This window comes from Parasteatoda tepidariorum, chromosome 3, assembly GCF_043381705.1.
Source record: "Parasteatoda tepidariorum isolate YZ-2023 chromosome 3, CAS_Ptep_4.0, whole genome shotgun sequence".
NCBI classification, from domain to species: domain Eukaryota; kingdom Metazoa; phylum Arthropoda; class Arachnida; order Araneae; family Theridiidae; genus Parasteatoda; species Parasteatoda tepidariorum.
This window is the reverse complement of record NC_092206.1, coordinates 49,713,424-49,738,771: the sequence shown is the minus strand read 5'-3', so window position 1 is coordinate 49,738,771 and position 25,348 is coordinate 49,713,424. Positions and strand designations below refer to the sequence as shown.

Below are 25,348 nucleotides of genomic sequence, written 5' to 3'. Positions count from 1 at the left end.
ATGTTGAAAAACTAATAAATTAATTTGGTACACTTAGTGGTGGAAATTTACAGAACAGTGCTTTCTCACTTATTTCGAATGTTTTTATATAAGTTCAGATTTTTATTAATTTTTTTTTTTACATTGTATTGACAAAAATATATGTATACATATGTATTGAAAAATATAATCAGGGTACAAATTTTCCATTTGCCAATCAAATATTTAAAACAGGAGAATTAATTTTACGTTTTAAAATGCTTAGTTTTAACCATACAATTATAATGCCTCAAACTAGTGGTTTTTTTATTATTATTTAATGAGAGCCAAGAAAAAATTCAAACCATTTTATTGTACAAAAAACGTTAAACACAAAATATTCAACACACATTAATTTACACTTGTCTTATAATCCTTTGAATGATTGCTTTTCGCTCCTTGTTATGCACAAAGCTATGAGAGGAAAACAATTCACTTTTGTAGAAAGGTGTCAAGTTGTGAATGTTAATTTGTCGAGCCTAAATGTGGAAAGAAAAAGTGCTGTTATAAAAAAGTACATTAATTTATTATGCTTTATTAAACTTATTATTTTCATACATTTAACTGATTTAAACAATGAAAACGAGCTTTTAAATAATGTAACAGTTTTATTGAAATTAGAGTTCATTAGTAAGAAAACTACATTTTCATTTAATTGCACTAAAATAATATTTTAAGCTTGGAATTCTATTTACTTTCAGACATTGTATTATACACCCATTACAAATTAGTAGTTCTAATGCTATTAACAGTCATTATATCTGATCATACATGTGATTACTGAGGCAAGAAATTTATTGAAAGTTATTCAAGAAACTTCATGTGATAGTTTAGTTTTAAAAAGAAAAAACCTTTTTAAATGGCAATAATAACTATAGAAAAAGATATTAAAGGCAAAACTATGTGTTTTTACAGTTAATTCGCGCAAATCAGATACCTTAAAAAGGATCTATTCAAATTCATTGTAATAAATAATATGATTTTAAAAACCATGTGGATATTAGCAGTAACAGCCAAAATTTCAATCTAAAAAACGATAGAATTGTTTTGTCACAATATTAATACACAAAAAAATATAAAAAATTTTATTTAAAAAAATCATTGGAAACCCAATAGCAATAACTACTGGAAAAACGATCAAAACTCCATGTGGAATTATAAGGGAATCGATTGAATTTTGTCTGTCGTAAAAATATTGGAACTTCAGAGACCGTGTGTTAATCAGTAGTAACAACAGTGTCAAAAAGTGATTACTCAAATATGATTAAAAATTTCCTTGTTCTAGTATCGTGATTTCATATGTAAAGTATTGCGATGATATTTACTTGGAATTGATTTTCTCAGCTAAATAAAAGAGGGAACAAACATACAGCTTCCACTTAATAAATGTTTTATTGTAAATTGAAGTTTGTTACTTTAAGGATTTAATTTTCAAGTTATAAACTTTTACTTAAGTCTTTTACAGATAAAAAAATTCTAGATTCATTAAAAAGATCCACCTAATGTGAAGAAATAATACAATGGAAGATTCAATGTCAGTCTCATGAATAATTAAAAGTGGTAATTTATTTTTCTTCCAGAGAATAGCAGGCAGAAACTCTGATAAATGACCTCCAATATGCATAATTTATTACACAAGTTTGTTTAGGTTTACAAAAATGGTTCTAGTCTTTAATTCCATTCAAAAGCTAAATAAGTGTTTGTTCAAATCAGTTTTATTTCAATGCTTAACTCTGTAGTATGGAGTAAAACCCACAGCTACGTCTTTAAAAGTAGATAGCACTATACTGTCTTATGTCAGTTACAGGTTTTGAAGCAAACAATCTTTCAAATATTCACAATAGCTTTGATCAATTTCATTCATTTGTTTTTGCCACAGCTGTTGAGTAATTTTAAATGAAGCCAGTTATATCAGAATTTGAGATGTATTATCAAAGTTGTATTTCTTTTTTACAAATCTGCTTAAAAAACTGTAAATAGGGCGTTAATGGAAACTCTGACAGAAAAGAAAAGGAAGTTACTGGTAAGAAGGTAATAAACATTGACAGGATTTTTCAAAAGTTTCTAAATCGTAATTTTACATTTGCGAAACTCTATAGTAAAAATTTTGATTCGCAATGATTTTTTAAGTCCCTAAATTAACAAACTTGATATTTGCTGCAGTCCACAATTTAACAGAAAAATAGCATGCTTGTTATATAGTTTAAACTGAAATTTGTCAATTACTGTAAATAATTAATTTTTCAACAATATTGGCATTTGATTGATGACAGTGCAAATAACACTGAGATATCTGTTTGAAGTAAAATGCTAAAGGTAACTAGCTTAAACAGTGAGCTAACTAAAAAATAAAGTCCTTCACACTTTACTCACAATAATTCATTGATTTTTTACCTAGCAAACCTTCCAACATAAAAGTATTAATCAACTCATTTTTAGTGGCTATATTTTCTTCAATTAAAATGAAAAAACAAGACTTATTACCTTATCTTGCAGTTCTTTTTCAGGAATTTCTACTGTTTCAATATCTGTTGTGAAACGACTTCGCATGTAAGCAAATTGTTCTTGCATCAACTGTTTCAGTATGTAGAGCAGCAATTCATTGTTATCTCTCTTGTAAGTTAAGTACCTTGAGAATGTCTACAATAAACACATTATATTAGAATTAACAAAAATATGCATTGATTCATAACACCAACTTGAAACAAATTCACTAAAGAATGAAAAGGAATATTAAAAAAATAATTTTAATAATGTAGTTTTTAATTAACACATATTGGCCATGAAGTTTAGTAGGTAAATGTGTTAGACCTCAAGCACGCAATCGAAAGAAAGCACATAAAATTTAAACAATGCATCTGGGGAAAAAAATGAAAAGGCTATTGGCACAACAAATTTATTAATTAACAATATTTTTGTTTAAATACTATTCACGGGTCTAAAAGTAACATATTTAACACTTTGATAAATTATAAAATAATTTCTTGGCTTTATTCTGTAATAATTTATTTCAATTTAAAAAAAAAAAAAACTTAAACAACCATTTTCTACAATACTATTGTTTATATGCTTAAATTTAATTAGTAAAAGAATTTTGAATATAGTGAACTACCATTTATAATGGACTTACTACTGGATCTGCTGACAGTTCACTATATTAGGGTTCAACTGCAAATAGGCTTACTATATCTCCAGATTTATTTTAGAAAGACTATTAGAAACAATATTTAATTCTAGGAAAACCACAAAACTAAACTCAGAATTCTCTCTCAGATGGTTTTGTACTTTTATGGCTCAATTTTTACGAACGTTTTGACTAACTATGTTTAAAATTTAAAAAGCAGTTCTTTTTACTAGTAAAAGGTTCCAAGAAACACAAAACTAAGTTTTCTTTGAAATATTTTAAGGATTTATTATATGTATGCTCAACTTTACCATTGTTCACCAAGTTATAATGGATCACGTAGATGAAATACTGAGGCACAAAATAAAATAGATTGATAAATGTATAAAACACTTAATAGTCCTCAAAAACTTAAGTATGATACATAAATAATTCATTTGAAAAATATAATATTGTATGCACTGAACATTAAAAATTTAGTTTGATCTAAAATCAGGAACTTTAAAAACTAACTGTAAGTGAATATTACAAAATGCAACAAGGATATAAATCAAGAAAATGTTTTTATTCTCCAGCACATCTTGATCGTATAAATTAAAAATCCTTTTAAGAAGAAACGCATTTTTAAAATTAGTTATTTAAAAGCATCTCAATTAGGATTTGTAAAATCGTGAGGCATCTAAAGCAATTTTTAAAAAACAAAAATCAAATTAGCAAATAATTAATTCATAAAAAAATTGAGACTACATAATTTTCTTACTGTAAGATAATATTTAAAAATTGTAAGAGAGAGAATTGCTTTTAAAAAAAATAAATCAATTTAGAAATTTTTTAGTTAGAAAAAGGTTTTACCAAAAAATTAGCTAAGTAAAAAAAAATTTATAACATGCATGTAAATTATTAAAAATTATAATAAAATATAGATTTTTAAGAATATTTTCAGTGAAAATATGTGACATATTTGTTGAAAAAATTGGAATTTAAATAGAAATTCACTAGTTTTGCCAATAAACACAGGGTTGACAAGTATGCTATAATTCTATTTTAAATTAGAGAGAAATATCCCCTCCCCCAAAAAAAGTTATAATTGGTGAATGTTAACATAAAAGCTAGTCTAATTTAAACCTGAAAGTTATCTAATTAATCATATAAAAGTTTTTAAAAAAATGCAAAAGAAACGCTGCTTTCTTCATGAAGCTTACCTTCTTCATTGATTTCATCACACTGAATTTTTGTGTATCAACAAAACTTTCCAACATGACCCTTATGGCCATATTTACATCATCTTCATGGACAAAATCTCTCAAATGCATACGTGCATTAGCTTCGGCCATTCTAATCATAGACTCAATATGTCGTACAGTAACAGGTACACTACCAGTAGCCTGAAATGAAGAAAATAGAAAACATATTAATATATTAAACACATTTAAGCTTGAAGTCTTTTTTTACCCTGATATATACAATAGTTTACTAACAGTTACAATAGTCATCTTATGGAAGAAAAATCAAACTTTGTACCAACTCTTCCTGTGTTTAGACTAAGGCATTTCTACATAGAATGAAAACTACAGTATGTTTATGTGATATTATTTGTGCTTTTTGCACAATTAGCTAGTATTTTAAAAGATAGAAGTATTGAAATGTCTACAGACCTTGATTGAAAACCTACAGCTGGAAATGTAAAATTTCTTCAATATAAACTCAAAGAAACTCGAAAATATCATGATTCAAATAAAAATTCAAATTTGCAACAAAAAAAATATAATAATAAGGAATCTATATGCTTAATATAGTTGTAACAACCAAAATATTATACCAACTATTGACACTATTATTATAATATTAACTAACTCTTAATATTATGTTAATGACGCTGTTAACATGGGTTTTTTTTTCCTCCTTCAATTATCCAATGTTCTTATGTATTCATGTTGCATCTGTTTATGATCAAAACTAAATTAATTTTTGCTAGTGTTTAATTTATTAAATATAATTAAATTTGCAGTTTTAATTAGAAGGAAAGCTTGATTGAGGATAAAAAATATATTCTCTTCCAAAAAAAAGAAAATTTGTATCAGGATAATTTTAATAAATAGCATAGAAAAGGAACATTTTTGAATTAAACTTTTCAATATAGCATAGAAGCAAAATTACTTTACATCATTATTTTTATTAACATTGTGCATAGTCATTGTGCAATTTCAATATGAGGTATATTTAGTCTTAGATAACATATGCCATTTTAGGAATTTTTGAAATTCATTATTTTAAATGAAAAATCTAGACAAGTCTTATTTCCTAAATTTTCAAGTTCACTTTAAGCTGCTTTACCAAACAAACTTTCAAGAATACAGCTTATTAATATCACAAATAAACTTTAATGTTGTTTGTACATAATTAGCACAATTGGTTAATTATTATTATTTATTTATTTTTAAGAATGTAACTTAAAAGAATTTTTCTACATTAAAAGTACAGTTCAAATATTAAAACAAAAATATGTATATATACATATTTGATGAATTCAACCATTTGAAAGAGATCTTTTTCTTGATTATTTGAAGTGGTAGTAAATTACCATTATTATACCAGCACTAAACAAAAACAATTTAAATAAATATACAAGGCTTGACAGTTTATCAGCAATAGTTTAAGGTATTGGCAAAATTTAAAAAAAAAAAAAAATTATTCTTGATCTTTAATACTATTTTGCTACCACTATAAATATTGGGCGAATCTACACTATGAATTGGAAACTATGTATATAATTTTAAAAAATTTAATAAGTGATGCATCTACAGGAATACAAACATATTTAAACCAAAGAAAAAGGTAAAAGATCATTCGCAGCTAAAAAGAGGACTTAGAACCATTTAGGTTTTTTTTTTAAAATGTATAAGTTTTCTTAAGAACCTGCAATAGTTTTCTTCAATAAAATAAAAAAAAATCAGCTAAACAGAATTTATTAAGATACAGGATCATACTAACAAAATAGAAATTTTACATTAAATTTCTTTATTTAGTAAAGTCTGAAATTTTACAAAATTAAAAAGATTAACTGAAGTAAAATTAAATTAATCCAATTCATGTGTAAGTTCTCAAAACTTATATAATATAGCACATATTTAAGACTTGCAAGTCAAATTGAGTAAAAAAAAAAGGTATATTATATGTAACAGAAAATAGTTAAATTCGAATTGGGGAAATCAACTTTTGTGCCTATTTTATCGTTTTAGAAAAAAGGTTGTTAAACTTTTTTTAAAAAGTACCCACAATTTTATAATTAGGATTTCTCTCTTTTTCAAAAGAGATTTAAGAGGACCAAAACATTAATAAATGTCTTCACTATAGCATATAGACTTGGTAGGAAAAGAGGACTACTTGGGAGTCTTGTATTGGTATAAAACTTACCATGCTTTCTCGTCTTAATTCGCTATACAATTTTGCAACTTTATCTTGATCCATTTGATGGAGTTTAGGATTGACTTTTTCTCGAGCATAAATAATGTATTTTCTTAACAGATCTTGAGCAATTTTTTCAATACCAGCCATTAATGGATCTTCCTGTTAGCATATATAAAATTTAAGAAATTTCACATTAACACAATAAGACAATAATTATTCTTAAAAAGAAAAAAAATTGGTAATTAAATTTGACAATTAAAATAGTATGCATTGATTCATATCAAACAATAAGCGAAAATTACTTGAAAAATTATAAAATTCAAAGCAATTACCATTTCAGGAAAACTACTTTTTCCAGAGCTTTCGTTTTCTGGATGATGATTAACATGACTTTGAATCACAAATTTTGCTAATCGACGATCCTAAAAAATATTTCAATATAATCAAAAAAATTATAACAAAATGTTTTGAACACTGTACATATACTGTTCAATTTCAATATGAAAGCTCAAGATATGCAGAGTTTAAAGTAAAAACAAATTAGATCTTAAAAATTTGTTAAACTTAAACTTTAATTTGCATGACTTAACAAAAGATCTTAGTTACATAGTATTTACAGTGAAAGAACTAAACTCAAGAGGCTTAAAATTTATACAAATTTATTTTTCTAATAAAACTTAAAAATTTGAAATATAAAACTGCTAGCTTTATTATAATTGAATAATAAAACTGTTATTTAAACAGAACAAAGCTTTTTTAACTTGTAAAAAAATCTTTCTATACTCTCATTAGACATAGAAATTCACACAAAAAATAGTTTTATATATTAATCTGAACTATAAAATTACTATTTGAAAAAAAATTGTTTGTTCTCACCTGCACACAAAACAATATAAAATACATAAATAACTGTGTCAACGCTTTAAAATTTTAAAATATCGTAAACTTCCATAAAACACAAGGTAATGAATAATTTTTTATTGTAAGTCACTGGATACCTTGATGCATAATGAGTAGAGCTGCAGCGCGGTGCAAAATTGACCTCTTTTTTTCTAAAATCAGCAAATTTCTAAATTCGTTTCAATTTGCCCGAAAATTTTTTAAAATTAAAAAAAAATTCCTTTTTTAATTTATTATGTTATTTAACAGAATTTTTTACTTTCCTGAAACCACAAATTAAACATGTAATATTGATTTTAAGACATTTAAGGAAGCTAAAATCAATAGCAAAAGAGTGAGAATCAAAAGAAAAAAATGACAAGAAAATAGTTCAGAGATAAGAGATAATCCCAATCTTGTCAAGTAAGGTGGTCTTTCTATTCTTGGGGAGGGTGATAGACTGATTAGAATGACCTTCCTGAACTCAGTAGATATACAAAAGAAATAGGAATCACAAAAGAAACAAAGTGTTATATGTCAAATCTTTGACAGAAAAATTGTTATACAGGCTATTTGCACTANTTTCAATATAATCAAAAAAAAATTATAACAAAATGTTTTGAACACTGTACACATACTGTTCAATTTCAATATGAAAGCTAATAGATATGCAGCTAATAGATATGCAAGATATGCAGAGTTTAAAGTAATATGCAGTTTGCATGACTTAACAAAAGATCTTAGTTACACAGTATTTACAATGAGAGAACTAAACTCAAGAGGCTTAAAATTTATACAAATTTATTTTTCTAATAAAACTTAAAAATTTGAAATATAAAACTACTAGCCTTATTATAATTGAATAATAAAGCTGTTATTTAAACAGAACAAAGCTTTTTTAAATTGTAAAAAAAATCTTTCTATATTCTCATTAGATAGAAATTAACATAAAAAATAGTTTTATATATTAATCAGAACTATAAAAATACTATTTGAAAAAAAAATATTTGTTCTCACCTGCACACAAAACAATATAAAATACATTAATAACTGTGTCAAAGTTTTACAATTTTAAAATATTGTAAACTTCCATAAAACAACAAGGTAATGAATACTTTTTTATTGTAAGTCACTGGTTTTGGGGCTAAATTTGTATTTAGCCCCAAACAGATATACAAATTTATAAATGTTATGAATTTGTAAATATATTTGCATACCTTGATGCATAATGAGTAGAGCTGCAGTGCGGTGCGAAATTGTTCTCTTTTTTTCCTAAAATCAGCAAATTTCTAAATTTGTTCAATTTGCCCGAAAATTGTTCAAAATTAGAACTTTTTTTAAATTTATTACGTTATTTAACAGAATTTTTTACTTTCTTGAAGCCACAAATTAAGCATGTAAAATTGATTTGACATTTAAGGAAGCTAAAATCAATAGCATAAGAGTGAGAATCGATAGAAAAATGACAAGAAAATAGTTCAGATATAAGAGATAATCCCAATCTTATCAAGTAAGGTGGTCTTTCTATTCTTGGGGAGGGTGATAAGACTGATTAGAATGACCTTCCTGAACTCAGAAATATAAAAGAAATAGGAATCACAAAAGAAACAAAGTGTTATATGTCAAATCTTTGACAGAATTGTTATACAGGCTATTGCACTGGGTAATGAAATTTCTGCCTTTGTATGTAGCGAGACAAATTTTCCTTTGCTGCTTCTTGTGATTTCTTTAAGAGAAGTCTCAAGCTTTTATAAAGCAGAGTTTTCGAACCCAGTCGATGTAAATATTTAAGTGGAATGAAGAGGACAATTCTTCAATTTTTGAACATAATCCTGATGTTTGAGGATGCCGAAGAATTGATAAGTGAATTTAATTTTTACAAAGCAACAGTCAAGGAATTGCACATTGATGAAGGGAAATTGATCCAGTTGTGGGAATCAAAGACCGAATGGTATCCAAAATTGGTCAAAGTGGCAATTCGATGCTTGTCGGTGACTGCAAACAGCGAGGACATAGAAATATCGTTTTCAAAGTATAAAAATGTATTAAGTGATGAACAACATAGCATAAATAAAAATAATCAGACAATGTACAAAATTCTGTTCATTTAAATAAAAATATTTATATTGCCTGAAATTAAAATACTTTTGTTGTGTATTTTTTACGCTTTTGTTTTATTAATTGCACGATTTTAGTCTTTTACATCATTCATATAATAAATTTTTTTTGTATTTAAAAACTGCGTCATTTTCAAAATATCCCGCGAATTTGGGGTCTTTTTTTTTCGTGACGAACTAGCAGCCCTAATAATGATGAGGTTTGTTATAATATTAGAAGAATACACAGCAAAATAATGTAAAAAACAAGAAGAAAAGAAAGAAAACTCAGTGTTTTAACACAAAACTCTAATCATTTATATAATTTTTACGCGACAAAATTTTGCTAACTAATATGAATAAAAATTACTTCAAGTGGATCAACTTGGTCCCTAACAATGCATAAGATATCAAATCGAGATAAAATAGGCTCAGTCAGATCAACCTGTAACAAAAAATGTAGCAGGGTAAAATAAATTGAATTTTAAAAAAAAATCTTTAAATTATACATGCGAAATTCTATTTACATTTTCTGAAAATGTTAGGGAAGGGTCATAACGTCCTCCAATAGGATTTGCAGCAGCAATTACAGCACATCGAGCTTGCAAAGAAGTTACAATACCAGCTTTTGAAATGGATATACTTTGTTGTTCCATAGCTTCATGAATGCTGGTACGGTCAGCATCATTCATCTGAAAGGAATCATCAATAGTCAATTAGGAACTATTTAATCAACTGAAATGCTATTGACAAACAATTCTTAAAATGCATACGAAATATAAATTCATTATTTATTTACAGAGAATTTAGTTTAGATTTGCTTATCCAGTAAACTTTTTAAAATTTATTTGAAAAAAAAAAAAGATAAAATTTCAGAGTCAACTTAATTTATAAACTTTTTGATATGGCTGGTACAATCCATGGGCCAGAATAACAGGTGTTATCAAACCGTAAGCAAAAGGTGAAATACTGCATTTTTGATGTAAGCTACAGTAACCAAACTGCTCTGTTAAAATATAATGCATAATTTTTGTACATAATTTTCACACAGTAAAGTTAAGGCTTGGGCTTTTCTGACAAATTTAAATTTATAAAGTTGTATAGGCCTAACAAATGCAATTATAAATAAACTATTATAAATTATTATAAATTAACTTAAAAATATAAGACATATTTGATGAAAGAAGTAACTTTTTCATCTTGCAATAAATTAAAAAATTTAAAAGCTAATAAAAAATGTAAAAAAAATTAAGAATTTAATAAAGTTAGCACTAGTTTAAATTAGGACAAATTGATTTCAATAACTAGAAAGAAACTTTTCCCATTACTCATTAGATAAAATATTTAAAAAAAATAAAGAATCAAAGCTTCAGAAAAGTTGATAAAGATTTGAATTATTTTATATTTTTTAACAACTTGCGCAGGAAAAATGTACAACACTCAAGATATTCTTTGTTACAAAATCATCAACAATGTACTCCACATGTCAGCAGGCAGTTGAATTTAAAAACACATTTGTGGTTCACAGAAATTCAAAGAAAAATGTCAATTAGGCATTTAACATTTAATGCCTTACAGTCAGTTGCGGTCAAATGTTATGGTAAACATACAATGAATTTCTTGCCAGTACAAGAGGTTATCTGATTATCTGCAAAAGCGGATTTTTTTTTGGGGGGGGGGGATTTCTCCCCCTGTACATTAATTTCGATTGAATGTGAGAAAACTGGTTTTCTGTGCAAGAAAATGAACTGTTGTACCTCAAACTATATTTAGTGTTGACAGTTTAAGGATTACATAGTAAGACAAACTGAGAAAAAGAAAAACAAGACTTATACCCCGCTTAAAAAATGAACATAAAATAATAAATGTATTAATAACATAGGGATCTTAACGATGTAAATAATGAAAACTGAAAAAAAAAAACATCACATGTACTCTTTCTTAAACCAGTACACACATATGAACAGTTCAAAAGCAAAAACAACACACTTTGCATCAGGAAATTATGGAAATATGAGAACAATCTGAACTGTTAACTAAGTCTTTAGAATATATATCACTATTCAGAAATGCAGTTGATTTTGTGACTCAAATATTCCTAATACCCCTTAGATAACCTCTATTTAGCAAACAGTTCCTTCTAAACTATCCATATTCCTCCAACATCATTTTACAGACACCTCAACATCCAAAATTAATGAAAATAAGTGTATTTTAATTCAAAGTTTTATTTCTTTCATTTTTTATTACCTATACACAATTCTAATATGCTTGAATGTCAATCAATAACACTTAAATCAAAGAAAACATTTGCTATGTGTTGTCGGCTTCAATTTGTATATATTATACAAACTATTTCCTTCTATTATTATTGTTAATATATAAAATTTAAAAATATTTATAAATTTTATTAAAGGAATACTAAATACAATTGAAATACATAACTGAAAGTTATTAATCCCGATTTTTACCTGTGCATACCTGTGTGCTATTCATGCTAATGTCATTTAAGAAGCAACAAGAATTGTTTCTTAGAAAAAAGTTATGAAATTCTATTTTTCAAATTTAAATTTTTTTGAAATAAAATTACATTTTTATTTGGACTAAGAATGACACAAATTATAAACTATATTCCATCAGAATACTATTTTTTTTCCTAACTCGTCTCTTCTTTAGATAGTGTTTGTTTTCTTAAGACTTAAGAGTTTGGTTAAGGCAAATTTAACATCTATATAGGTAAACTATAAACACAATAACAATGTGCAAATAATATCAGATTTAACTGTTTAATTACAAAATGGTGTTTTTCTCCCTATTAATTCTTTTCTTTCCTAAATAGTGTAATCTAAATAAAAAATATAAATACTTGCAAATTTTCTACTGAATAGTTTACATATAACCAACCAAAATTTTGCAAATTATTTTATGATTTAAATTAGGTTATTTATTGTGAATAAAAACTTATTTTGCATATTTAAAATTTGATGCAAAAAAAATTTTATTACATCATGAAGACTTAAAGGTTCTAATTTCTGCTACTTTCTTAATCTTTTAGGGACTAAAATTTTAAAAAAAAAAACATAAATTCTACATAAAAGCACCTTATCAAATTCATCAATAATGCAAACTCCTTTATCAGCAAGTACTAAAGCCCCAGCTTCTAACGTCCATTCCTTAGTGACAGGACTTCTCTGCACATAGGCAGTTAAACCAACAGCAGAAGCACCTTGTCCAGTGGTGAAAACTGCCCGAGGAGCAATCTTTTCAGTGTATTTTAAAAATTGTGATTTTGCTGTACCAGGATCACCACACACCAAAATATTGATATCACCTCGAACTCTGTGTTTTTGACCTAAAAAAAAAATTTGTATTATTAATTTGTAAAGAAAAAAGGACATTTAAAAATACAGAAGAAAAAACAAAATCAAACTCAAAGGCTGTATAAAATAATAATTAATCATGAAAACCTTATCTTCTTTTTTAAATATCAGACTTACTTAAAAAAAATACTAATTCACAACTAGCTTCTCCATTGAAAAATAAATATACTGTATTAAAATAATAAAAATTAGTCAGTGGCAAATTTAAAATAATTTTTTTAGTAATTTTAAAATAGATCTGCATAACTGACTAAAGCATAAAAAATCTACCAAAATTATGCAGGAAAAAAAACAAAAAACAATTTAAATACTAAGTTAACTTTTATTACCTGGATTTTTAGCCTCTCCTCCAAACAGAGATAAGGCAATTGCTCGTTTTACATCCACGTGTCCATAAATTGAGGGAGCAATACTTGCTATTATCTACAAAAATTAAATAAATAAAATTTAAATAAAATAAAATGGAACTATTCTGTCTGTGGGGTTGTAAAAAAAAATGACTAAACTATTATTTACACCAATGATGTTTTACAAATTTTGGTAATAGGCACTACTGGTTTAATAATAAATAAGTACCTAATATAGTTAATGTGGTGATGTCTCTTTTGGAACCCTAAAGTGCAATAGTACCAATAAAGTTAATCTTAAGAGTATTTGACTTTTCACATAGAAATGTGATTCATAAAAATATGGTAATAATCTCAAATATATAAAAATAGTTTTCTAATAAATTATAGCAGTACAAAAAAAAATGCCTACTCGTTCTCCTATTCGCTCATCTTTGGAAAGAGCAATTATAGCCTTAATGTCATCATCAGTCAAACCTTGTGAAACAATTTTATCTTTTTTGGCAACATGATTAGCTATGATAACGGTTGCAAAAACAGGAAAACCATTGGCTGTATTTAGTGATCCATCATAACAATTGGAGTAAGTCCCTGTTACTTCCTGTAATAAAAACAAATTTTCACATTAAATTTAGATATTTACAGCAATTAAAAATATTAAATGTCTAAAATTAATTTAAAATACTAGGAAAATAATCTTGGCAGTGTTTTGTACTTGAAAGAAAAGAACATCATTAAATAACTTAATATTTAAAAAGAGAATGTAATACATATAATATATATGCAAATATAAATAATTTTTTCCTATATTTAAATGACAGGATTTTTAAGTTTTTACTTAAAGTGGGCAAAAAAAAACACAGTAAGAACTTTTTGGAAGAAAGATTGTTGTATTAAAAATAAGTGTCAGCAACAAGAACACCCAATTTAAATACATGATATAAAAACATTATTTAAATATAATTGCCTATTATAGTATTAGTCTTGGAAAAAAGCAGTAATGAACGGTCAAAAAAAATTTTAAAAAAGAAATCTAACAGCACTCAGAAATTCACAGTAAAGAAAATTCTGATCACATTTTTAACTAAAAACTTTTGTAGCACATAGATAATTTATGAAATTTATCTAATTGATTAAAAAAAAATTCCTTAATACATTAAGTTCATAAAGTCATAGATTAAGTTCTTATCTTTTTTTTTTCCGTTCAAAAAAAAAAAGTGCATTTATAACATTTCTGACAAAAACTTTTGAAAAATTTTCATTTTGGAACAGAACTATTTTAAAGAAGAGCATAACAAGATTCAAGAAGTAATCTACATAAATTTTACTTACAATTTCATCACCTGGTTTACAAGAATCGCACAGATCACCAAGGAGAATCGTATCTTTAGATCTTGGTAACCTTCCGGCATCAACTTTCCCAGGACTTTCTTGAATAGTGATTCTTTGATAATTTTTGTAGATGGTCTGAAATAAATATTATGATAATATATAATTATGATAATATATGAGACATTTTTCTATTTACTTTTAACAGATACTTGCACCCCATTCCTAATAAAAATTAAAAGAATAGTTTTATTGTTTGTAAAATATAACAGAACTTATACCACTTGACAAACAAGTTTTTGAATTGTATTTAAAAAGCTTAACTTCACAAACCAGGGCATTGGCAACGATTAAAACATTAGTTTTTGAGCAGAAATTTTGAAATGACGAAACTGGAGTGCTTCAATTAAAACTTAGAAACAGTTTTTGAAGTGTATTTCACAATTTTATAACTAGGTCTGAAGTCCAGTTACACTGGCATATTGAATTACATTAATGTATTATATAAGAACAATTTTAATTAATTTTAGTTTTTTTTAAAATTGATATTATTAAACAATGAAATAACAAGTAATTCTCTCCCCTCTAGATTTATATTACTTGTAATAAATTCTAAGCAGAATACTATAAAGTTGCTGAAATATAAAAGAATAAATACCCTTGCAATGACATTTGTATATATTTGAAAACTTGATAGTTTTATTTAAATAAAAGCATAATTAGTGAAATTATTACATATTTATTGTTCCTTTTTAAAGTTGTTCACTACTTTATCAAATTTTATATATTTATTACTTTAAAAATTAGATTCAGTAATTAGTGCATAAAAATTCTAATTTTATTATTAATTATATTTAAATCTATTATTTTTTTTTGAATTAAATATTATTTAATCTAATTTCTTTATATAATTATAAGATAAAATTCCATTATACTAATCTATGTAAAACATTTAAGGTTAAAAGAAAAATTTCTTTCAATTTCTTAATATATTTAATTTTAAAAAAAAATTCTAGTTTCTCTTTTTAATTTTCACTTATTTAAAAAGGATTTATTAAATAACTTGTAAATTAATACAATTAGTTAACCTAAAATGCATTACAAACAGTTTAAAATTTTAATTTTATACTTAATATTTCATTTTTAAAAAGACTTTCTACCATTTCTTTCACTAGGGTTGAATGAAAGAAACTTGCCATTGATTAAAGATATTGCACATTTTAAGTAATCCTTCAATAATTTCAATAGTTATGTTGCAAATATAAGCTTTTCTATATAAAAAAAAATATATACTCAAAAAAATGAAATACAATATTTTTTATAAATGTAGCAAATAAGAAAACTATTATCAACATATTTAAAATATAATTAATATATAAACATGAAATAACCTGTTCCATGTTGATTTGAAATGGTCCATTGCTTTGACATTCTGGACAAGTTCCTGGTTTGACTTCATTATCATATGTCTGAACGAAAGGTCCAAGTACATAGTTACATTTAATACAGTCATATTTCACGAGAGATAATTGTGGTAGTACACCTGTAGAACAGGTCACCACACCAGATGTCCTAATGAGCTGGTTCAAATGCAACTGCCTAAAAATAAAAGAGACAATTTAGGAGTTAAAGAAGAAATTTTAAAAAAGTCTGTAAGATACATATGTTTGAAAAGGATCATTGACTTCTATAGAGAGGGATTGTTTAAAAAAAAATTTAAAAAAAGAGTAACTACTGACGGAATTAAAAACTGAAATAATACAGACAAAATATATTATTTATCATGCATACATATTTTCTGTACAAAGTAAAGACACTTTGATAACATTTTAATAAAAACAGTTTCTCTGCACTTTAAGGGGTGAAAAATTGTAGGCAAGAGAAAAACTAAAAAGGGACCGAGTGAACTCAGTGATCGAATGGTAGCATTATGCGCTCCCGTGCCGAAGTTTCGAGATTCTATCCTTAGACCGGGAAGTTGTGCATTCCTTCAGTTGGTTGATAAAATGAGTTTCAAGCATGTTTGGGAACTAAACCAACACTTCCTAAAAAACAGAAAGCCTCCGCACGGCTATCATAACCGAGAATTTGATCCTTTAATAGCCTTAACATTGTGACATCATTCTTCTTTTTTACTCACTGCACAGTTTATATTTGGTAAGTTGGACTGCTAAATTGATTCGTAGGGAGAAGCCTTTGCTCGTCTAAGAGGTGTTGACTAAATGCTAGGGGTTTTGGGTGCCCAACCGGGATATCTGTTGCAGTACCCCAGAGCCCAAGGTCAAGAAAACTGGGATAGGCACATGGCAGAAATTTGATTATTTTGTATAATCATTTTATTGGTCTCTTTTTACAAAATAATTTATTGTCTGAATGCCAAAAACTCTCAAGTTTTATATAGTAATGAAACATTTTGTCTTTTAATTGCATAAAAAGAAATATATACTGAAATATTACCTTAAACTTCTAATATTTTCCATTAAGGGAAGATCTGTTATGCGTACATGAATTTCACTGGTGATTCTCTCATATTGACTATACATGCTAAAAACAACATCTTTAGCAGCTTCATCAAAAATTTTTAAGACTTCAGTAGGGGCTTCGGGCAAGAAATAAGCTAAAACTTGTTCTTCTGCAGCTAAACAATTATAATCAACTTCAAAGCTTTGCCTATTTTCTAAAAAGTAAAGCAGAAAATTTATTACACAACTACAAAAATAAATAAAATTAAAGTTATTTTCAGATATACATAAAATTTAGTACTTTAAAAGAAAAATGAGATGAAGAAAATTAAAGGTTAAAAAAAATTCCTTTAATAATTAATTTTGAATAATACAAGCTTTACATTAATGTAGCTATATTAGTCTAGGATTATATTATAATTATACTTTTCTATCAGTCTAGAAAACAAATTACATGGCTGTCAATTAGCTATAAACTCTAGTTTTGTCTTTCTCAAAGCGTGTTTAGGTATAAAACTTCGCTCAGATTTTAAGGAGGTAGAAAAATCAAGTTTTTAACATTTGTTTGGTAAAAATTTTGGCAACTGCCAAATAAAAATATATCATATATATTTGTAAATAAATTTATATTAATTATATGCAGTATCCTCCCTAAACGCTTTTAGAAGGGCAGCACGCCCTGCCTGCATTTTGATCCCTATAAATGATCTCTTTTTGTAAAAATAAGCTGCTATCCCTTAAAAACACTGCCTTTTTATTCATATTCCAGATTTTAAAAATTAAACCACTGTTTAAATAAAGATTGCACACTGGTAAAATTATAAGTGTTTACAGGTTTAATTCTGATTACTTATTAATAATATTTACTTTATTCATATTATTCTTAACTCGTAAAGTATCTCTTTTTGTTTTGAGGGGGGGGCCAAAGGCGGGGAGTATTAACAAAAGGGGAGGCAGGACAAGAACAAATTTTTAATGATTTTAAATTTTGAAATTTTTTAAATAAATGCTTTTTTTTTTTAAAAAAAAAATACACCCTTATATGTAATTTTCTCATAATTTTTAGTTTAAATTATAGAAAAAAGCTTTCAAGCTGGTTATTAATTAATCATTTACTTTAGCTCCTACTCTTTTCGAAAAAATTTATGCAGAGAGAGATTGTCCTTTAGCGTGTCTTTAATTATTTTTAGAAATATACACATAAAATAGTATAAACAGAGTAATTTAAAAATTGTTGAGGATCAAATTCAGTTATAACATTACACATTTTGATAAATTTTTACGGTGGTGAGGGCCATTTCAAAACTCAAAGTACTCTTTTCTGCAAAGCAGCATCCTGCCCTTTTTATTCCTTGGGAAAACTCTGGATGATTTAAGCACTTTTTGGATTTAAAAAAAATTACTTAATTTAATAAAATATTTTGACAAAATACTGGAAAATTAGCATTAAAATAGTTTATCAAACAAAGCTACTGACATTTTTAAAAATTTTCTTCATAAATTTAAATGTTAACGTGACTTTGCACAAAAATTCATACAATTTAGCACAAAATAAAGAGAATAATTATTTAATTAAGAAAAATTATTTATTATTTAATTAAATTATTATTTAATTAAATTATTATTTAATTAAAAAGGAAACATTACGAAATTAAATTTAATGTGTTAGTGCAGTTAAAGAAANTTTAGAAATATACACATAAAATAGTATAAACAGAGTAATTTAAAAATTGTTGAGGATCAAATTCAGTTATAACATTACACATTTTGATAAATTTTTACGGTGGTGAGGGCCATTTCAAAACTCAAAGTACTCTTTTCTGCAAAGCAGCATCCTGCCCTTTTTATTCCTTGGGAAAACTCTGGATGATTTAAGCACTTTTTGGATTTAAAAAAAATTACTTAATTTAATAAAATATTTTGACAAAATACTGGAAAATTAGCATTAAAATAGTTTAATCAAACAAAGCTACTGACATTTTTAAAAATTTTCTTCATAAATTTAAATGTTAACCAGACTTTGCACAAAAATTTATACAATTTAGCACAACAAAATAAAGAGAATATTTATTTAATTAAGAAAAAAATTTTATTATTTAATTAAAAAGGAAACATTATGAATTTAAATTTAACGTGTTAGTGCAGTTAAAAAGACTAACATGAAAATTAAAAATTGCTGGAGATATGAAAGATTTGGGGGGAAAAAGGGAACAAATTACACAGGCAATAAAACTTAATAGGAAAACGTTATTGAAAGAGATTTAGGAAATCAAAGTTGACAAGTTTCAAACTTAATACATCCAATAATATTTATATTTTAGTACTTCCACAATTGTAATGCAGATTTTAAAAACATCTTAAAATGAGTTTAGCACTGTTAATAACTGTATTTGCTCTTACCTTCACACATCTGCCTAATCTTCTCTCTATACAAATTATGGCCATTATCATCAACATAAGTCCTTAAGAAATTTTTAAAACGATTGTAGACCTCAGTGCGAGGACCCAGTAGAGAAACCCATTCTTTCACAGAATGCCCACGCATATCATCCAAATTTTCAATACTTTCTATCATCTAAAATTGAAAATTTAAAAGTTGCATTTTTTATTAACATAACTATTAAGTATATTCTAACAAATTACAACCAAATTGCAAATCAAGACACAAAATTTCCACTCGCCAGCTTGACATTGTCTACTGAATATTTAGGTCCTGACAAGTAAGTTTTGTTTTGAAAAATTTTGTGTATTAAATCTAACCACATACCAAATTTTTGCCGGAGTTAACATTAACTTGTGAAATCTGGGGAAAATAACAGAATGTAACTTCAGCTAACATTTTAAGACTACTGTGTTCAAAATTTGCTAGAATGATTTAGTCAGAAATTCCAAAAAATAGATCCTTTAACATATTCTGGCCCTGACAGATGGCATTTTAGAGCCATAAGACAACAGTAAGCAAACATGATGAGGTAAAACTATAGGGACATTTCTGATATTTTTCTTATTTCTAGGATATGCGAATGATATATGAATCATAAGTGTGCTCTCTAAGCATTCTTAAATCTCTATAAATTTGAACTTTAAAAAAAAAAGCTGCCACTCCTTAAAAAAAAAAATACTACTTCTCCTCTGCTCTACAGTCCATGTAGGACCTTGGCTTCATTTACCACATAACTTCTTTTTTTTGGNTTTTTGGGGGGGGGGGTCCTTGGCCTTTACCCCCCAATTAAATTTTTTTATTTTATTTAGATCTCTTTCCAGGTTGTCCGACTTTTCTCTTTTCCTCAAGTTTTTCTTTTCTCACTCATTCACTCCAGATGTCTTAGACATTGTATTCTTTTTGTTTTTATTAAATTTACTATATCTTTTTCTTTATATAGTTTACTTACCTCTAAATTACTCCTAATTTTTCAAAAATCACCATCTTAGGTTGGTCCGTATAGTTTCCTGAAAATCTTCCTCTTAAAAGGAATAAGCATTTTTTCTTCATTTTGAGTGGTAGTCCCGGCTACATATGTGACAATGGGTCTAACTATTATTTTATATAATTGTAATTTCAACTTTCTTGAAAGCAGAGAAGTTTTAAACAACTTAAGAATTGAAAAGTAACTTCTGTTTCCAACTGCCAGTCTATCTCTGGGTTTTATTCATTTTTTTCAGTGATAATTGAGTTAAGATATTTTAATTCTGTCACTCTTTCAAAAAAATTCAGTATTTTCTGCACTTGCTGTTGTTTTGTTTTCTCAGTCTCTTAAAAACACTGCCTTTTTAGTATTTTTTTTTCAGGAAAATGTTTTATTAATCACCTGTTCTAATGAAAAGTCCACTTCTGATTTATTTAGTTACTGATAGCAAATTAACTTCCAATTTTTAATTAGATTCCTTCATTTTAGCAAGGTTTTTCTTAGTTATACAGTGTTTTCACTACAGCGCGAGAACGCGAGAATCTCGCATGTTTTTTTCTTTTCTCGCATTAAAAAATTATTACCGCAAGAAATTTGCGCATTCTTTAAATCAATTTCAAAAATCGCGAATTTCTCGCATTCTCGAACAAAGCTTAGAATTACGCCATTTAGAATAAAATCCGTTTCACTTTTCTGCCTGTATCTTTCATTATTTTCAACACCTGCCCCGTTATCTAGCTTCCCTATTTACCAGTATTGTTAAAAACCTTTTCGAACAACAGAACACAACCACAGAACCCCTTTCAGAACACATTTCTCTGCAACCACGTGTTTACCGTAGGTTAGGTTTCTTCATGTAAGACGTTCAAATTTTTTATGTGCTAATGTAAGATGGACAAATACCTTGTAAAGGCAAAATCTTCTATGAATGCACCAAAAATATTCAATGCTTTAAAAAATAGAAGACGTTAGAAATGTATTATAATTAAAAAAAAAATTTTTTCATGAGTTTCTGTGCTTTTCTAGTTTTTAGAAATCTCACTTAAGTTTTTAAAATCTCACCCTGTTTTTGAGAAAGGGTGAGAAATTCTCACCCATTTTTTTTCTAAGATGAAAACACTGTTATATAGTTAAAATTCGCATGACATTTTTTGAGGGATATGAAAGAATAATTTAGTCATTTTAAATTTTACCATCACTACTTTTTTTTTAAAAAAAAATACCATTAATATAACGCACCTTTAAATTTTATTTTCTCTTAATTTTCAGTTTAAAATATTTAAAAAAAGCTTCAAAGTTGTTTATCAATTAATAATTTTTTTGGGGGTTGTTAACTTTTTTTGAAGAAAATATATACAAAGATTGTGTTTTAGATTGCCCTTTAGATTATTTTTCAAAAGCTTAACATTTTTTTGTAAATTTTGTCAAAAAATGAGAATTATTTGCAAAATATGCACATGAAATAAAATAAGATGGTAATTTAATAGTTAGGGTCAAATTCAATTATATAACATTAAACATTTTGATAAATTTTAATGATGATACGTGAATGACTTTTCTGTAAGGAAGCCCCCTGTCTTTTTTAACTCCTAGGGACAACTTTGGAATCATTGAAACCTAATAGCAACCTTATTTTAAGCCACTGACGGTTCTAAACGTAAAAAGTCGCATTTTAGCCTGCAGTCTTCTCTGCATGGCAAAGGTTTTTCCATGTTAAAGGATAGGGGAATAGTGTATAGGGGAGAAACATTCTCCCAATTTTGCCCATTTTCTTAACCGCCAGTCGGCAGTGGGTTAAATAATTTTTGTCATTAATTTGACAAAACTATGTTTTAATTTTTTTACATCCTTTTATGATTTTAGTCACTAAAAAGCTCTTCATACTGCATTTGGTAACATTTTTAAAAAAATTCCTATATTCTTTTTAGTAAATACTGATAAGTTTGGCTATTACCTTTAGAGTTGAAATTTTATACATTGTAATAAATTATACAAAAATTGAAATTATTAATTACCTCCTCATCAGCGGCTGCACCTTCAGCTGCTCTTTCCGCTAATCGCCTTCGACGAGTAGGCCTCTCTTCCTCTTCTTCAGACTCTGAACCTGTAAAATAAAATCAGTGAGAAAAGGAAATTATTCCTTGTAATTCAAACAAATAAAATTTAATTACATACTAAAAACTTTTAAGAAAAAATTGTGGCAACATAAATCAAACTAAATTTCCATTACATACCATAGAGCAAACCACGCCGCATACGACCAACAGCACGCCCTTCGGTCCGATCTCTTCTTCTCATTTCTTCTTCAGCAGCATGGCGGTCTCCTTCAGATAGCATACTATATTCAGAGTCATCCAGCATCTCTGGATCATAACGATCAAGTCCAGGAATAGCTCTATAATCTCTGTAATACCAAATTACAAATTTAATTACCATATTAATTAGAATTACCCAAAAAACTAATAAATTTCAATCAATGAAAACGCACACAAATTCATGAATATAAAAACATGATTATTGTGTAGTTTTTTATCTCATAAAATACATACGCTTCCATGTTGTCACCAAACAATTCTTCTCCATCCTCTTCCATGACTTGATCTTCTTCTCCAGCTCCACCAATTATTTCAGATTCATCTTCAAATGCTGGCAAATCTCGAGCAGGACTTGACATCAAAATGTTACTCCTAGGCGAAGTAACTCCATTCTCTCTAACGTCAGAGGCAGAATCAGACTATTCAAAATGTACAAAAAACGTTTTTAATGTATTATACATCATAAAAAAAAAATTTAATGCATTGCAAATTATACATTATATAAAAAATCATAAGGTTAGTTAAAAGATGGTTTTTTGAAAGGAAAAAAAAAAGATTCCACTGAATTATTTCCTATATAAGTCAGCTTTCTTTTTTTCACTTGATGCCTATAACTAAATTCATGCTTACAATTTTTTGTCACAAATTAGTCATAGAAAAAGTTAAATTATAGTTAAGGATATAGTTATTCAGTTATGTTCAAGAATAATTCCCAACTACTGGTACCATTATCAGTATTATGATTTTCTCACCCCAACCCTATGATTCACACAGATACAATAAATGATATACACAATTGTATACAACACTAAAAAGAAAATAATAAAAATTTTCCCAATTTTTTATTTTTTTTGAACGGCAGGTACTGAACTTTCGTTCTTCACCTCAGAAAATGCTGGAAGTTATGCTCAATTAACATCACCTAATGGGCACCTGTAAACTTAAGTTACAGAGGCGAACAACACTGCCACAGATACTCATTCATAGGGTGGGCCACATTGACAACACAGAGAGAAACATCCATGACCTGAGCGAAATTCATCCCCACAGCCATCGGCTTCGCAGTCAGGCACGGAAACCGCTCGGCCACCTGTCGGGCTTTGTTTAAAATATGTTCTTTGGGAAAAAAATTCAATTGTGTATTTAAATGAACCACAATAGGTATCAAATGCTTTTCTTTGTTTAACATACATTATTATAATTATTATTAACATTAAGTTATACCATTATTGAAACAATAATTTCAGAATAATCTATAGAAATTTACCCTACAACATTTACTGAAGTCATTCTTTTGTTAGTTACATATTTCATGTTGGTTTGTTACAGAAGAGAATTTTTAACCATTCCAATCATTGTTACAATTAAATTTTATCAAAATAATATTCTGAATCCCTACCAAATAAAAATAAACAAACATTATTATTACAATAAAGTATGTATTATTTTTTGAGGATGAGAAGATATTTAAAATTAAGAATAATAATTTAAATAAATTAATTAAATTAATAATAATAAATCAAAGTAAAATTTAAAGAATAATTATTTTAATAAATTAACACCTTTTCATGGTTTTTAAAGATCATATTCTAAATGTAACCTTGCTTAATTTAATTTGGTTAAGTATTTTTAACAAAATAATCAGGGGTCTGTCCAAGCCAAATTTACTACCGTTTGACGGTACCTTCACAAATTCAACTTTAGGAAAAACGGTAGTTTCATAAAATACTTTTTCTTCAAATTATATTTCTATATCCCGTAAGAAAAGAGAAATCCATATTTTTGTGTTGACTCTTTTATAATTTTTAATTTTTCACAAATTATGTCTAAATTTTCACAATATAGGTACCTCTCAGAAAAACCTAGGCAGACCCCTGATAATGTAATTTTTTACCTATGACTTAGTTTCTTGCAATGGAATGGCATTTAAGCTCAAAACCCTAATGAATCAGAAAGACAGGATCAATTTATCCATAAGATAACAAAAAGAGTAATTTAATAGTTAGGTAATATAAATGACGAAATTCTCAATTTAGAGCAAAAAATAAAGCAATTAATCTGCACTAAGCATAATATATCTCAAATTTTAATATATACTAATTACTTATTTAGTATTGAACACCCATTAAACATAAAATAAAATAGGTATAATAATACACTGATTAGTAGCATAACAAAAAATTATTAAAACTTAGAAAAACTTATTTAGAAGTGTAATTTTTTAAAATTAAAATAAAATATCGTCCGTAAACAGTTAAAATATATTAAATAGTTTTAGAATAGAGAAAGAATAGCAAAAACATTAGTCTATGAAATCATAGTAAATACAAAGTATGATAAAATGAAAATTAAAAGTATTATTACATACCTCCATTTAGCTACTACTGTGCGCAATGTATGTAAATAAAATATTAGATTGCACAAAATTTAATAAACGCTCTCGAGTTTATGACAGATTATAATAAGCGCATAAAGAAACAAAAACAAATAAAATTCAATTTTTGACACTAAACTTGGTCAAATTGGCGCGTAATGTAATTTCAGTTACAGTCACAGTAAAGAAGCCCCAGTGTCATGTTAGCC

At 26.9% G+C, this 25,348-nt stretch overlaps 1 protein-coding gene across 1 annotated transcript; it reads right to left on the bottom strand.

Moving 5' to 3' along the window:
- Positions 1–312: 312 nt before the first annotated feature.
- LOC107455396 (DNA replication licensing factor Mcm2) lies at positions 313–25,348 on the bottom strand. Its single transcript, XM_016072949.3, has 18 exons — positions 25,134–25,348; positions 23,000–23,184; positions 22,685–22,854; positions 22,466–22,554; positions 19,444–19,618; positions 17,039–17,258; positions 15,973–16,180; positions 14,585–14,719; positions 13,665–13,853; positions 13,235–13,328; positions 12,627–12,877; positions 10,053–10,217; positions 9,896–9,970; positions 6,883–6,972; positions 6,557–6,709; positions 4,345–4,527; positions 2,503–2,658; positions 313–497 (listed from the first exon to the last, which is right to left on the bottom strand). The coding sequence occupies exons 1-18, from the start codon at positions 25,137–25,139 to the stop codon at positions 375–377; spliced, it is 2,667 nt and encodes an 888-aa protein (XP_015928435.1). The 5' UTR covers positions 25,140–25,348; the 3' UTR covers positions 313–374.

Bases quoted from the DNA above. Each gene is read 5' to 3' on its own strand.
- LOC107455396 (XM_016072949.3), bottom strand. The intron at 17,259-19,443 runs GTAAGAGCAAAT...TTTACTTTTTAG, and splicing joins GATTAGGCAGATGTGTGAAG to AAAATAGGCAAAGCTTTGAA. The intron at 13,854-14,584 runs GTAAGTAAAATT...TTTTTATTACAG, and splicing joins GTAAACCAGGTGATGAAATT to GAAGTAACAGGGACTTACTC.